The 16120-nt window shown below is 36.0% G+C and overlaps 1 protein-coding gene across 1 annotated transcript in view; it reads right to left on the reverse strand.

The window, feature by feature from the left end:
- The window catches only part of KLHL32 (kelch like family member 32), a 79398-nt gene that overhangs the window by 49118 nt on the left and 14160 nt on the right, over positions 1 to 16120 (reverse strand). Inside the window, exons 4-5 of the mRNA XM_026726695.2 lie at positions 13908 to 14015; positions 4846 to 4944 (exon numbers count right to left, since the gene is read on the reverse strand). Of these exons, the coding sequence (XP_026582480.1) occupies positions 4846 to 4944; positions 13908 to 14015 (207 nt within the window). The remainder of the gene's footprint in view (positions 1 to 4845; positions 4945 to 13907; positions 14016 to 16120) is intronic.

A 16120-nucleotide genomic window follows, 5' to 3' on the forward strand; every position in this document is an offset into this window, starting at 1 on the left:
TTGTGCCTTTCAAATACGTGACTGCAAGAAAAAGAAGTTTTTTAGAAGTTGTTCAATTGGGTTTTCAAAAGGATGAATTCCTGGTTCCACAATGCATCCCGATCTCAGTCCTTTCAGCAGAGATTGGAACAGCATTCACTGAAACTCAAGCACATGTAGCATTAAATTAATTTTAATTTAATTTTACAAGAAGAGCTTTAACATTGGCCTACTATAACTGCTTTTCCGTCTGATCTTTTACAGAACAGATCTTTTAACATTCCTAATGAATAGCATATATTCTTGACTTTTAGATAGGGGAAAATCAAAATTATAGATCATGCAGTGTTGCACTGTATTCTTTTATAGAGAAATTCAGTGTGTGTCTATATGTATTTCTCCTATTACAAGTTAGTATTTAAGCAGGATTGACAATGATCTCTCAGTTTCTTGTGAGCTGATCTGGAGTAGGAACCAAAGGAAACACAGTCAGTTTCTCTATACTGGCTATTATGGAATGTAAACAGTTGCTTCAGATAACGTAGATGCAAGCATTTTATATTAATGTAATTTTTGCATGGGTTCTGATATATTATTTTACTCATGTTTCAATTTTGATGTACCTATTTTATTATTTTAAGTTACTCTGATCTACAACCATAACAAACTAAATTAAACAAGCTCATTTCTGATCACACACCAGTAGTATTTTCATTGGTTTTAAAAAGTAGAATATCATCAGATGGTATTTTAATAATTCTTTGCTGGAAGACTCTCAATTTGTTGAACCACCACAAAAAAAAATATAGTGGGTTTTTTTAACTCTTTTTTTCTCAAACAAATAGAAAGGGCAGATTGGGATAAGCATATATTTATGGTGAGATAATAGCCTACACCTCCTGGAGGAAAAAGATGTGTGCGCTGCAGCATAGAATATGAAAACTGGAATTAAAAGAAGCACTGAAAGTGTATTCTACAAATCAAACTCAGAATGCATATTATGTTTTAGATTCGTTAAATTACAGCCAGATCAATTATATGCATTGGAAATGGAATATTTCATAAAACCAATGAAACAAACTTATTGGAACAGGGAGTTATTGGGTTTTCTCCTAAAACATCTGAAAAAAGGTAACATAATGTCTCTTATAGGGATTCAATTGTCCAATTCATAGAAATTATAATGAAATTCATTTTCAACTTTTAGGTTTTATATTTCAGCAAATAGTGTTATAAAAAAGGAGTCCTGCTGATTTTACTCTTAGTCATTGTCAACTATACGGGGTGATGCTCATCTCCGTTTCAAGGCCATTGAGCCATCGCTGTTCAAAGATATTTGCACAGTCATGTAGCCAACAGAGTGCTCTTACCTTCCCACTCTTTATCCACTCTTTATCTACTATTTACATGCTTTCCAACTGCTAGTTTGGCAGGAGCTGGGGTGAATATGGAAGCTCACCCCATCATGTGGCATACAGGACTTGAATCTGGGCTGCCAGCTTTCCAGCTAACAAGTTCAGCATCTTAAACACTGAGCCACTGCACTGCCATAATAGAGTTATGGGCAACAACCATTTTTTTTAAAAAAATGCAATAAGTCATCCAGAAACCTTAACTCAGAGAATGTAGTTGCGTCTATGACACTACAGAAAAATCTATGAAACTACTGATGTAGCAACATCCAGAAAGGCCCCTGGGCCAGATGGAGAATCCACAGAATGGGATAAAAAAGGAATCTCTATACTTTTGAAAATATATTAAATATTTTATTGGGGGTGAGAAAAGAGGCCCTGTCATTTTCTTATTATGAAGCTTATATAACTGAAAGTTTGAAAGCTGATAAGGACCTGATCCACTGGAGATTATGGCTGGTAAGTGATGTTGCTAAGTTTTTAACAGATGCATTGCAAGATTAGAGAAGTTTATTTACCTACAATAAACAACCTTACATAATCTGATTCTATAAATACATCATGACCCAGATAAAATTACATACTAGCTTTGTATGTTAGTAAACATCTATCAGTGCTTTTAGCTTTGTTGGATGAAGAAAAAGCTTTCAATACACAGTCCTGTAAATTATGTTTTATTTCAAGAAATGCAGAAGTTTAGATTTCCTACAGAAATTATTTCATAGATAAGAGTTTATTATTCTAATCCCTCTGCTCAAGTAATTACTAATGGGATTATCTCACTGGTACTTAAATTGCAAAGTGGCACGTATCAAGGATTCCTTTATCTCTCTTAATTTCATATTAAACCCTCACTATGCTTAATAAGACAAACTGGGGAAATTCAAGGAATTCATTACCCAAATTTGAATGTGTTGGTGTTACATATAGATAATATTATGGGTTTTTTTAATGAGTATTCACATTCATTCTTGTAAATTTGCAGAAATTAAACAGTTATTGGGTAGCAACAGAAAATGTTGTAGGTCAGGATTGAATAGTGAAGTTCCTGATGATCTCTGAGCTCAGCTGTTTGCTTGCAGGTCTTTCCTTACCAAACTACATAATATTTCAGTGTTGAAGATGTTATCTAATCTGATAAAAAAAATATATGCAACCAACCAACCTCGCAGAGCACCAAGGACAGAGCACCAAGGTATAGGGTAAATATTCTGTCTATATAATCAATAGGAATAAATCAAATACTGTATTATACTAATTGTAAAGCAGTCCCAATGGTTTAGATAAAAACATAAGCTCTATTCATCATCCAGAATTAATTAAATATATGGAGATATATTACCTCTAGGAAAATAAATGGAAAATATTTAGCAGACAAAAATATTTATGTATGATCCAGAGGAAATAAGGTATTAAAGTATGGTTAAAACTACCTTTATGAAACGTAATAATGTCATAAAAATTACTTTTTAATCAAGTTTTATATGCTCTTTTAGGTGGTTCCATTTAAATATTTTAAACAGATTAAATATTTAGGTGGTTCTAGTTAAATATTTTAAACAGATTAACAAATTAAATTTGAAGGACAAAACAAATATCCAGGTTTCCCCTGGATTATATATCAAAGTTATAAGTTGAATATTTTAATGATGGTTTTACTTTCCTTCATTTTAAGAATATCCTTGGCCATATTTGTCAGTTATATAATGGAATGAAAGTGATATTAATTCTCTACCAATGTGAGCTTAAAAGTTGTTATATATTGAAATATAAATATTGAAAATATATTTACTGAAAAACAAAATCATATTTAACACAAAGAAAAGCAATGAACTTCATTTAGGAAACAGAATTTAAATGGTCAGATATATCACAGAAAATACTCAACTAGGCAATCATGCTTGTGAAAAATTTTTTAGAAAAGTAACTGATTATTAATTGAGCTTAAGTCAACAATGTATGATGGATGTAAAATACACCAATCGATTTTAGGCCAAGTTTTAAAAGTATAGTTTCCAAATAGAAGTATTGATCTTGTTTTATTTTTCAGTGGTCAGACTACACATTAAGTATTTTGTCCATCTGATACTACGCCTCTTTAAAGAGGATTTAGTCCAGGTAGAACAATGTGTACAATTGAAAATAAATTCTATAAAAGAAATTAAAACATCTGGGATTGTTTAGTCTTGCAAATAGAATCGATAGTGGTGATGGATGAATTACGATAATCCTTCTATAAGTGCCACAAGGAAGAAATATGTTCTATATCAACTATCTCAAGACATGCAGCAATCTATTTGTTTTATGAAACCTATTCCAGTTTAATATTAAGGAAAAATATCAAAACATTACAAGCAGTTCAATAGTAGAAAAAATTCCCAGAGAGGCTATTTGTTTCCATTTATTGTTAAGCATTTAATTTGGATTTCTGGATCGATTGTACTAAATTGCTAATAATGAAGTTCTTAAAAAATGAATTAGGTAGGGCTGAATCACCACCACTATAACTTAACAAAAATAATTTAATTGTGAATGCTTTTCATTTCAAGTTGTAGGTCTAATGAAAATCAGTATTTATTATAGAAAATAATTAAGAATTAAGAATAATTAGTTAAGAATTAAGAGTGAATAATTGTTAAATTACATATTGTTCTTCAACTTCTTTCTTTAATCTATTATCTGGCAAGGCTTATTTTTGACAAATTCATGCTAATTCCTGATGATTACCATGTTGAGCTACCCCATTTCCTTGAAAATAAGACTATTCAAAAAATAAGACCTGTTTTTATGTGTGCGCCTAATATATGTCCTACACCCAAAATAAGCCCTACTTAAGAGCCTGTGCAGCCGGTGGCCTGCCCATTCTGTCTAGTTGCTCATGGAGTCATGGCCACAAGGAGAGGCACAATGGTGGTGGACCTCCCTCATGCACCCTGCACTGACTTACCTCAGGGCCCCTGCAGCTAGGCCATCTATATACTGACACCTGCCTTGCAATGGCAGCACCAGCAGCCATGTGCAGTAGCCCACGTGATTACCTGTCCACTTCTTCTGCTTGCTCGTGGCTGCAATGGATGAGGCCAAGCAGTATGCTAATGCTGCTGTCGCGAGGTGAGGCAGATATTGAGGCGTGGATGGCCTGGCTGCAGGGGCCCTGATGTAAGCCGGTGCAGGGTGCATGAGGCAGTTCCACCCCATCACCCTGGTGCCTCATGATGGCAGCACTGACACAGTGTTCTGCCCTGTCATGAGCAAGCAGAAGAAATGGGCCTCCCATACGTGGGGGGAAAATAAGACAGCATCCCTCCCAGTGCTTATTTTGAGGCCCAAAAGAAAATATGACCCAGTCTTATTTTCGGAGAAACATGGTATAAGTAGTTTGAAAATCATCCCTATATAACATTAGAATTGAGGTCAGGAAAACAAAGAAAAATATCCATTTTATTATCCTTACCTGAATAAGATAATGTGAACATAAACTAAGCATTTCCAGCAGCTGGAGATGGCTTCCTGCAGCAAGTACATCCTGAATCACTCCTGGCTCCAGCAGAACCTTTAAGCAAAGAAAACAAAATCAAAGCTTTAAAATTTCTCTGGAAAAATGTTCTGGAAAACATTCAAAGTGACATTTCTTTTTTTAATGTAATTTTGAATAATAATTTTTATTACAATAGTAAAAATGAATAACTAAACTCGCATAATAAATAAAAATAGAGAAAAATAAAAGGTGCAGTAAAAAGATGAAGAAAAAAAGAAATATAATAAAGAAAAAGAAAATAAATATATAAAGTAATAAATTCTAACCTTCATCACATATATAAACACGGTTAGTAACTCTTCACCCTTACAAAATTACAAATAAATTATTAAATATCTGTTAATAATTAAAAATTTAATGAACAGATCTATAAAGTATCGTTTTTTTCAATCCTGGTATCAAAAAAAGTTCACAAAACATTACCACAACTGTGCAAAATGAATATCTTATTTTAACATTGATTAAATAAATCACTTTTATTTCTCCCCTTTAGTTCTAAGAGTCTTAATCTTCAATTCAATCAAATATTGTCATGGGATTTAATTTATCTTTAATCTTCTTTATCCTGTTGCAGATTTCTTCAAGGATGGAACAAGTCTCTTTTGTAGATTCAATAAGATAACACTTTAGAAGTGATTCATTTAGTTTGTATTTCCCTTTTAATTTTTAAATATTTAGTCAGTTTCTTTTACGTATCTAGTAAAGGATTTTTTTCCAAATCATTCTCTTGAACAGTCTTTTGTAGTTCCACACTCTGTACTTTCTCTGTCCTTTAAGACAAAATTCGTTCCACATCTGTCATTTCTTCATTTTTTGGACATGGTCTATCTATAGAAGCAGACGTCATTACTGATAGTATTGATATTGTAGCTACTAATTTTTGGCTCCATTATTTAAAGATTCCCTTTAATGTTTCTGATATTTTTGGCATTTTGTAAATCCTAGTATTAACTGACATCAAGAACAGGTTTGCATGTTTTCCTTTTTCTTAGAATCTTTAGTCCCCTCTAGTGTTCAGCTTCTAAAATCATAAAATAACTTATCTTTGTTATGGTTTATAATAGCCAGGATAGACAAAATAAGCCTGCTTCCTATAAGAAACTATTTTAATTAAGTGTTAATTCCGAACACTTATAATGAAAGTCAATATTCCAAATTTATCTGGCCCATTAATCCACTTATACATTTCTTAGATTAAAAAAAACATATTTAACTTTTAACTGTTTATCTCAAATGCATTACATTCTTAAGCTTATAATCAATTTTTCATTTGTTCCAAGTTGAAAATAAAACTTACCTGATGACTTTTCAAACTTGTTGTACCCAAAGTCTCTAATAGCTTTAAGATAGTTATATAGGCAATTTACATAAGTAGTTAGTATCCTTTAAAATGGTTTACCACACCTGCAAGCAAGTTAGTTGATCCCTTTGTCTCCCAGTGCTTAAATCAATGGGAAACTGTCGTCCTGCAGTCTCTACACAAGAAACATCATTCCAGAGTATATGAGAGAGATCTCCCACCCTCTCCTTATCTTATGTCCTCTATTCCCCAGTATCTTGGTCTTTGTCAAGGTTATCTTCAGTTTCTCATACCTTCCATGGAAGTCCACAAAGTGACATTTCTTGATGTCCTTTTTTACAAAGCTGCAGATACACAATTTCAAATGTCCCAAATGTGTTTGAAAGCTTTTGCAAACAAAATGCCTAGCTAGTGTTACAAAGTACTGGTTACAAGAATGTAAGCATAAGATCTATACTTATTTCTAGGGTCACAAAGGTGGTTTTCTAAGTTAAAGCACTCATAGGTATGCAAAATTCTGCATTAAACTAAATCAAACCGTACAATTCAATGTTACAGTAGCTGGAACTATCTGTCATGTTTCTGACAGATCTTTCAGTAAGGCCAAAGCAATACTGCAACATAAGGAAGAGCAAATTCAAGGCAGCAAAGGCAATAAAAGTCTATTTAGAAAAGTCTATTTTCCAAACAATACACTAATTGCAAGATGGAAGTAACATACATAGGAAAATGTAGCAAAGCATCCTAGATTGAAGTTATGTAGAATATAAATATATGAAGTGTATCAGAATGTAGCAGTAGATATTTGGTGAGAACATTCTGTCCCGACATAACTCTAAGTGGTCCCAAATCCAGGTAAAAGTGACCTTCACTTTAAGGCCATATGATTAGACTAAGAGATTAAGCCCCAAAGCAGAACAGGAAACATTATCAATACCGGTACCAAATCAAGATGCACACAGCTTGAGCAGCAAGGCAGAAAATTCTAAAGAAAAAAAAAGATGATCTATGCAAAAGAAGATGATCATATCAGTTTGCTGTTTTATGATATCCAAATACAGTCTCATTTTGCCAATGATAAATGCTAATCCTTTTAAAAGCAGAGGAATTTTTTTAAAAAATATCCATGAGCATCCAATGAATAAATCAAGTCTGCCTTATAGACATCCGAGACATCATGTGTGTGACAGAATCCAATCTGGGTCGGTCACTAGGACCAGAGGTTTAGACTTCCATGCTTTCGGACTCATGCTGGAGCCCAACTTCTTCTCCCTGAGGATGGGCTCCAGTATGAATCTGAAAGCTTGGAAGATTACGCCTCTGGTCCTTGTGACCGACCCAGATTGGATTCTGCAACATTATCCTGGGACACGTATATTTGCCATCATGCGTGTGAATCTTTTTGGGAAATCATGCCAGTGAGGAGATTGGAAATGGTTAAAAAAGTTGTTTTTATAAACCTATCACAACCTAACTTAAGAAAATAGTGCATAGTTTCAATGTCTTCAGGTAAGGAGAGCTATTTGATTCAAGGTGCATGAAACAGACTTTAAAAAGTAAGTAAAAGCCCTCTGGATTGTACTAAAAATGACTCTGGTGTCAGCCCCAGATCCATCTTGAATCAGATTTGGGGCTGCCACAAGGGAGGATGAGTGACTGTGGGAATGAAGATAAAGTGAGAAGGGAGGATAACCACAACAACATTCTTTCGCCAAAGCTCAAGGCTGAGTCACTGGAGTTTGGAGGGGACTTGGCGGGACTTCATAATGCAGGTGGATTGGAGAGTGTGTCTTGAGGGTCATCAGTAAGGGGGTTGGATGTGAGTTTAATTTAGCAGAGGAAAACATGGGATTTCACATTCAGGTTTTCCCAGATGTGCCAGTATGACTTCTCTAATAAATTCTTACTTGGATGGACTTTGTCTCTGAGTGCTGAATTGAGATGGAGAGTTTGGTTGGAACACTGACATTTAGCAGCATTAGGCAAAATATGCTACTAAAAAGGGTTTCTGAGACTTGACAAGGTAATACAGCAATTCAGAGTTTATTAGGTATGGCCAATTTATTATCGCAGTTCAGAGCAAGTGTAGCAGTGGTGGGATTCTACTAGTTTCCCTACCAGTTAGGTGATCGCACACTTCACACATGCGCATGCGCACCTAACACATGCGCAGCTTTCCAAACACCAGCTGAGGCTCTGCTGCACCAATCAGCTGAGAGGATAAAGAACAGAAAAGTGCAGGGACAGCTGGGAGGGCCAATCCTGAACTTTTCTCTTCTTTCTCATCTCAGCTGATCGTGGGAACTTTTTTTTACTATCAGAACTGGGCCGAACCAGTAGCATTTTACCACTGAACTGTAGCCACTACACCAGCTTTAATTATTAAAAATTTATACATGCCATAAATATCCTTAGATTTTCAGGGATAAGGTTAGGGTAATCAGAATTCCCAAATATTTTTTAAGTGAACATCAGCAGAAAAAAAAGATTTTTGTAGCGTGACTGCCATTTGATAGTTACATTAAGTTGGCTCTATAGCGGTTTTCTATATTCCCAGCTACCTCCTGAAAATTACATTGCTAGCTGCATGCTTCTGAAACAAAGTTGGAGACCCAGACTGAAAGATTAAGTAAAGGTTAATCAAACAACAAAAATCACAGTGATGTTGAAATATTATATATCTTTGCAGTATTATTAGGCAGCGCTACATATGAACACTGCATTTCAATATAATTCTTTCTCAAAAGAGTGATTTTCCTATGAAGCTACCTAAATCATTTATAAATTCTCATGAATCATGAATCCAGCTTTTAATGAACAGGAAGAATTAATCTTCACCAGATTCCTTCCAATTCCCAATTTTAATACTAAATCCCCGCAACACCCAATGTTTTCACTAGAGGTCTCAAGATATCCACCTTCTCCAGGAAAGAAAGTTTTATTTTCCTACTATCCAAAATATGTAAGGAAGTAAGTAAAAGAACGATACAGGGTTTTGTGTGAAATATACCTTAAAGAGAGTAAGCTTAATTAAATACTTCAGTTTAATTAAAATAAGTTTAATTAAATATTTCAAATGTAGCACAATGCAGTACAAAACATCAGGTGCCTACTGGTAAGATACAGAAGGATCAGCCTATCATGAACAATCAAGCATGCATTGTGTCTTAAAAATAAATGTTGAATTGAAACCATAAATACGTTTAGTATAATCAGAGAGATTATACTAAAAAGATAGTAAAAAAAAAGTATCAAAATGTGCTAGGATTTAAACTGACAGGAGCACAACATTGGAAAAGTGAACCTTTGACAACTATATAGGAAAGAAAGATCCAAAACAGAACACTTTGCATGGGTGAAAATGTCTGCATATATTCATAATAGAAGCTTAACTAAATTCAAGCATGAATGGCTGTTTTACATTTCAAAGACCAGTTTAAACGTTTGGAACACAATATGCTTTTAAGAAAAAATAATCAAGAGATTAATGAAAAAATATCAGACAAAACTATTTAAATAAATAAAACCAATAATCTCATATATTTCAAGATAAAGAGAAATATTTAAGCAATAGTTTTAAAAAAATCTTAAAGGAGGACTAATGAGTTTTTTTTCCAATTTTGTTTCAGTTATCTCTATACCTACACTATTTTTCACCAACAGCTTGAAGAATGTAAAGTGAAAATATAGTTACATATTTTAATAAAGTGTGCACATCACATCATAATTGTGCACAATCCACAAGGCATGTTTTCTCCAAGAAGCTCAGTATACATGTGTGCGTGTGTATGTGTGTATGTTTCATTTCCTTGAATTTTATCCTTCCATAAATTCTGTAAAATAAATGCTACTGGCAAAAATAGTTAGTTTATTGGCTGAACTTCACAGCTATGTAAGTATTTGAATAGGACACCTGTTATATCTCTTTGCTGAACCCTTCCTCTCCTTGCACTTTTTATACAGCAGATACTGTTTATAACACAAAACACAAAAGGCCTCTTTGACATTTCACGAGTTCCATGACAGATTTAGACAAATCAGGATTTGGCTACTTACAATTCTAGGATTTTAATTTCAAAACTCCTTTCAACAAGATTAAACAACCAATTAAATATGAGTTAACAGTGTGCAGCGGCAGCCCAAAAACTCAATGCAATCCTAAATTGCATTAAAAGAGGAATCAAGGGAGTACTAATACCACTCTATAAAGCCTTAGTAAGACCACATCTACGGTATCCAGTTTTGGTCACTACCCTATAAAAAAGATGTTGAAACTCTAGAAAGAGTCCAGAGAAGAGCAACCAAGATGATTAGGGGGCTGGAGGCTAAAACATATAATGAACAGTTGCAGGAACTGGGCATGGCTACTCTTGTGAAGAGAAGGACCAGAGGAGACATGATAGCAGTCTTCCAATATTTGAGGGGTTGCCACAGAAAGGGAAGGGGTCATACTATTTTCCAAAGCACCTGAAGGCCAGACAAGGAATAATGGATGGAAACTGATCAAGGAGAGATTCAACCTGAAAATAAAGAGAAATTTTCTGACAGTGAGAACAATCAACCAACAGAACAGCTTGCCTTCAGAAGTTGTGGGAGCTTCATCACTGGAAGTTTTCAAGAAGAGACTGGACTTCCATCTATCAAAAATGGTGTAGGGTCTGCTTGGACAGGGGTTGGACTAGATGATCTACAAAGTTCCTTCCAACTCTGTTAATCTGTATCTGTATTAACAGAGGGATAGAATCAAGACCCCGTGAAGTGTTAGTTCAGAATTAGTTCAGAAGAACTATTTTATCCCTGAAGCCACCTCTTTGTACAGCAACCAATAGGTGCCTATTGAAGGACCAGGTCAGGCATGCTTGGTCTTCAATGGGAGAAAGAAGATGGTGAAGGTCAGCTAGAACATCAGGAGCCATGAAGTGCAGGAGACCAAAAGAGCATAGATGGGGAGGGAAAGTTGAAGCCCTGCAATTGTATGTGCAGGCTGCCAAGCACCCAAATTTTGATCACATGACTGGGGGGAAGCTGCAATGACCATAACTTTGGGCCAGCAGTGGGATCCTACCTGTTCCACTACTGGTTCGGTGATCGCGTGTCTGCGCATGCGCACCTAACATGCACACATCTAACACACACACACGCAGCTTTCCACATACCAGCTGAGGCCTGCAGCGCCAATCAGCTGAGAGGATGCAGAAGAGAAAAGGGTAGGGGCAGGTGGGACAGCTGATCTTTTTTTCTTTCGCCTCTTTCTCCTCTCAGCTGATCATGGGAGGGTTTTTTTACAACTGGCCAAACCGGTAGCATACCACCATTGCTTTGGGCACAGATCAAAAGTTCCTTTGTTCAGTGCTGCTGTAACTTCAAACAGTTGAAAACCAATGACTATCTGTGCCTTGTCTTTGCAGCCAGGTAAATAAATCAGGCTGCTGGAAATGATGAACGGCAGAAGCAAGGAGGAAAAAAAGGAGCAGAGAAGAAGGACCTGAAAAAAGTGAGCCCAGGAACCCCCCTGCACTCTTATTTGCAGACAAATAAAGCTAAGACAAGCTAAGTTCTACCAGATTTTTGCAACCATTCCTTTCTTTCATCCAGATTTTAAAGTAAGCAGCCACAAAAATAAAAACTCAACACTATAGAAAGATGGCTTCCTTCAACCAAGAAGTAAAAATGTCAGATACTGATCAGTTTGTCTTTCTTGGGTAGCTCTCCACAATTCCTTGTTCTCCCTACAATTCTTCAGGATGCCTTACTTTCTAGTACGTAAATGATCTTAGCTAGCTGCTCCAAACTGATACATTTTCTCAATGGGAATAATTTATGGAAGGTCATACCTCTTGGGAGGATATCTTTTAAACAAATGATAAGCATTTTGGCAGCAGGGTAAAGAGGGTATATGGCTGCGTTCTCAGAGAAGAATGGAGAAGAGAATGCACAAAACCACTCATTTGCTAACAAGTGTTTTGAATTACAGCTGTGTGAAACCTTAAGGATTTCTCTAATATTTCAATGGCATTGAGTTATCACATGGACACTGAAACATCTCACTGTTTTTAACCTGTGGCTTCTAACATTTGACACTAGTCTCTCAGGAAAATATTCCAGGAAAAGCAAGCAAATAAAACAGTCCCTTTTCATGTATGGTTACTGTTAGGATGGGAATAAACTGCAAAATCCAGTTTAGAATTCAATCTGATTCTTAGTTCAGAAATCCAAAGTGTGATGTCTTGGCATTTGTCTACAGTTACTGCAGTCTTTTTCCAAGATGTATCTTTATCTCATGGTTACAATTAAGAAATCTGTTTTTGAGATTACACTAAGGAGATAAAGCCAGCTACAACATCTTCTTCCAGCCATCAATTTGCCATTTGAGATTGTTGATTTTATAATTCTAATTTCTATTCTTTTTAATCCAATAGTCTTTGTTGTTTTTAAACAAATAACAGGGAAATATACCTCCTTGGAGAACTGCTTTCTTTTCAATCATTCTATTGCTCCATATATCAATCCAACTGTTGCTTCCTGGTCATCATTCAAATTCTTCAATAAGCAGATGGGGTGTCTAGTACACCCATGTTTTAAGGACTATTCACAGATTGTTGTGATTTTCAGTCAAAAGCTTTAATATAATGCAACAAAAACAGATATCTTACAGGAATTACTTTGCCTTTTCTATTTTCTACCCATTAACTTCTGAATTTAGCTTATGCATCCAGCAGTTCACGTTCCACATATAGTTGTGGTTTAGATTGCAGAATGTGGAACATTATCTTATGAGTGAAATTTAGAGCATTATTATGAGTGAAATAAGAGCAATTGTTTGGTAATTTGAACATTTTCTTATAGGGTCATTTATGGTATGTAAATATTTATTTCACAATATTTACAGCCTGGAATAAACAGGCTGTGGATGAGGTACAAGAAAGAAATATAAATTGATCTTTTCATTCCCTTGGCCATTTGCTATTCATATCTACTTACAATTCACAAGTAGCATTTTAACTACATCATCTTGTGATCATACAAGATGGGCTTAATAGCCACTATCAACATTCCTTGTAGATTGCTGCTTGATAGTTTTACTGGGAAAGGGATCAGAATGATTCTATACAAAAAAACTGGTTTCCCACTTTTAGACATGAACAGAAAACCAGAATTTTATTCACCTTCAGTCAAGAAATGACTAATCAGCAGTTTGGCAGAAACAGCATGCCAACCACGAATTAAACTTTTGTGGCTGAAAGCCATACATGGTCATAAGTTTTGCCCTCTTGACTCAAGAAGGGAAGTTTTTAAATCACCAAATGATATTTAATGGAATACTTAAAACCATATTAATATAAGATTGGAGAAGACAGAAGCCCACAAGGTTGTGTCAGATTGGGTTGAGAACTATGGAGGAAAGACAACTACATTTTTCTTCCCAATACAGTACATCCCTATGGACAAGGCAGTTGGACAGTGAATCAGAATTTTCCAGTTCTCCATTCTGCGAGATATATATCCTTTCTACACCTCTGGCCCAGAACAGAACTATTATTAAAGAGTCTGAAGAAATTCCATAAACCCTAGTCTATATTGTTTCCCTATCCCAACTGATCTCGTCAATATTATAAGTGATTTGGTAAAAGGGATTCACATAACTTTTATATGCCGATTAAGGACTGTAATATTATACCTGTCCGGTGTATGCGAAGTCCAGAGCTTGCTTTAAACCTATTCCTGTGATGCCATGTAAATTCACTTCATCTGCACAGCTTTCAACCATACAAAGACTGAACATTGCCTAAAAGAAGAAATAAAATATGTATTCATTAAAACTGTTATGCATAATGTCCATGTTAAGTATCAGAAAACAGTGGTTGTTCTCTTGCTATTCCTTTAAAAAGACCTTTGTTAAACACGGACTGGCTTCCAAATAGCACAGAGGTTTCTATTCATGTGACAAAGACCAGGCAAAGAGATTGTCTCTGTAATTTTTCTTTTCTCCTATACAATAAACCTCTGTGTCTTTTGGAAAATTGCTTTGGAAGGCTGGAAAAATACATAGGGCACTATATGAAGAAGAAAAACAATGATGAAAATCTTAGAGCAGAATTTGTGGTGCCTTTTATAAACCAAAGGAGCAGTTGCTTCAATCTGGATCTACTCCAATGAAGTTACTAATCAATATGCTATACCTTCAAGGGAGTCAAATTTTGGAGTTACATTTTGCTTTATTGCATTAATATTCTTCCATTTCTGTAGGAGCTTACAACAAAGGACACAGTCTTCTTCCATTTTAATCTGTCATTAAGCCCATAAAGAAGGCTAGGCTGAAAGATGATGACTTTAAGTCAAAATATTTAATCTGCTGAATCTGAGTGTCCCCAGTCCTAATCTGACATTGGTTTCGCTGTATATGGCCAGAAGATTGCACTATGGAATGTATTAATGGGATTTTGTTTTGCAATGTTATCTTTTAATCACCAGAAAGGAGGCATAAGAGCTCTACTTCTCATATATCAGGGTAGTGGGATGGACCAGTGGAGGCACTCCTGGAAGATGGGTATTGGCAGCAGAAATTACCACTCTCTTTTGTTTTAAAAATCTTACTGAGTCCCAGCAATCTATACTTGAATATCTAGGAAATGAAGAGAGATACCTGGAGTTTTGCTCGCAGTGGCATGAATTCTTTCATTATATACAAGTAAAAAAGGACTTTTTAACAAATTAAAAACAATATTGTAGCAACTGCTATGAGGAGCCCCTAAACTATAGGTCTCTACTGGCCAGGCCAGGTCTAAATATACAACTATACATTTTCTTCCTACCTAAGCAGTATTCTTTTTTTTCCTGGCTAAGCAATTTTTACACACAGCCTTAAATCTACACCCACAGGGCCTTTTCATGCACATAAGGTATTCCAGCTTGTGAAAAAGCCATAGGAAACTACTCCCACAACACTGCTCATAAGTGAAAGCCTCGCACTGAAGGACAAGCTGTGTTTTTGCAAACATTAATAACACCATTGTATATCAGGAAAGCAACATATGCTGCCTCTGGCACCACAATGACTAATCGTTTGAATCCTCTGGCATTCCACAACTTCTTCATATCCTAATCCAACTTAACACTGTATATTTTGCCAAGAGATGGTATCACTTTCACCTCACTTCTCAATTATGTACTCAATAAAGTAAAACACAGCATAGTAGCATCTAAAACTGACTCAATACAGATAGTCCTTGGGTTATGACCATGTGTTTAATAACTATTCGTAGTTATAATGACACTGGAAACTGGATTTATGACCTGTCGTAGCATCCATGTGATCAAAATTTGGAGCCGCACTTACAATCATCATAGTGGTCTGCAATTCCATTCTCTTGCCCTGCATGAACTGCCTCAGCTTCAATTTCCCCCATCAGTCTTCCCAATGTTTGTCCTTTGAGCTCCCCTGCACATCATGGTGATGCTGCTATGTTCCACTCTCCCAGCTGACCTTTGTAATATTTTTGCTTCTTCTCCACTCCGCTGAATGGTCTATATTAGGGGTCTGCAACCTTAAACACTCAAAGAGCCATTTGGACCTGTTTGCCCCCCCAAAAAAAGAAAACACTGGGAGCCAATAATTTAACAACTGGTATGACTGGGTGGGCGTGGCCAACTCGATGTCACTCACTCCCACTCAGTTACCTCCTTCTCTGGAATATGGAGCGAGTCTCCATCCCCCGCCATCCCCCTTATCTTCTCGGGCCAGACGAAGAGTGACAGGAAGGGGAAGGGCCAGCCAGTGGTGGGATCAGCCGACAGGGAGCCGCAGCAGAGAGCCAAAAGAGCCGCATGTGGCTCCAGAGCCACAGGTCGCAGACTCCTGGTCTATATGGCCGTAAGCCACAGTGTAGGGAC

The sequence above is a fragment of the Pseudonaja textilis genome, chromosome 1, assembly GCF_049901715.1.
Source record: "Pseudonaja textilis isolate UNSWEBS1 chromosome 1, rPseTex1.2, whole genome shotgun sequence".
NCBI lineage: Eukaryota > Metazoa > Chordata > Lepidosauria > Squamata > Elapidae > Pseudonaja > Pseudonaja textilis.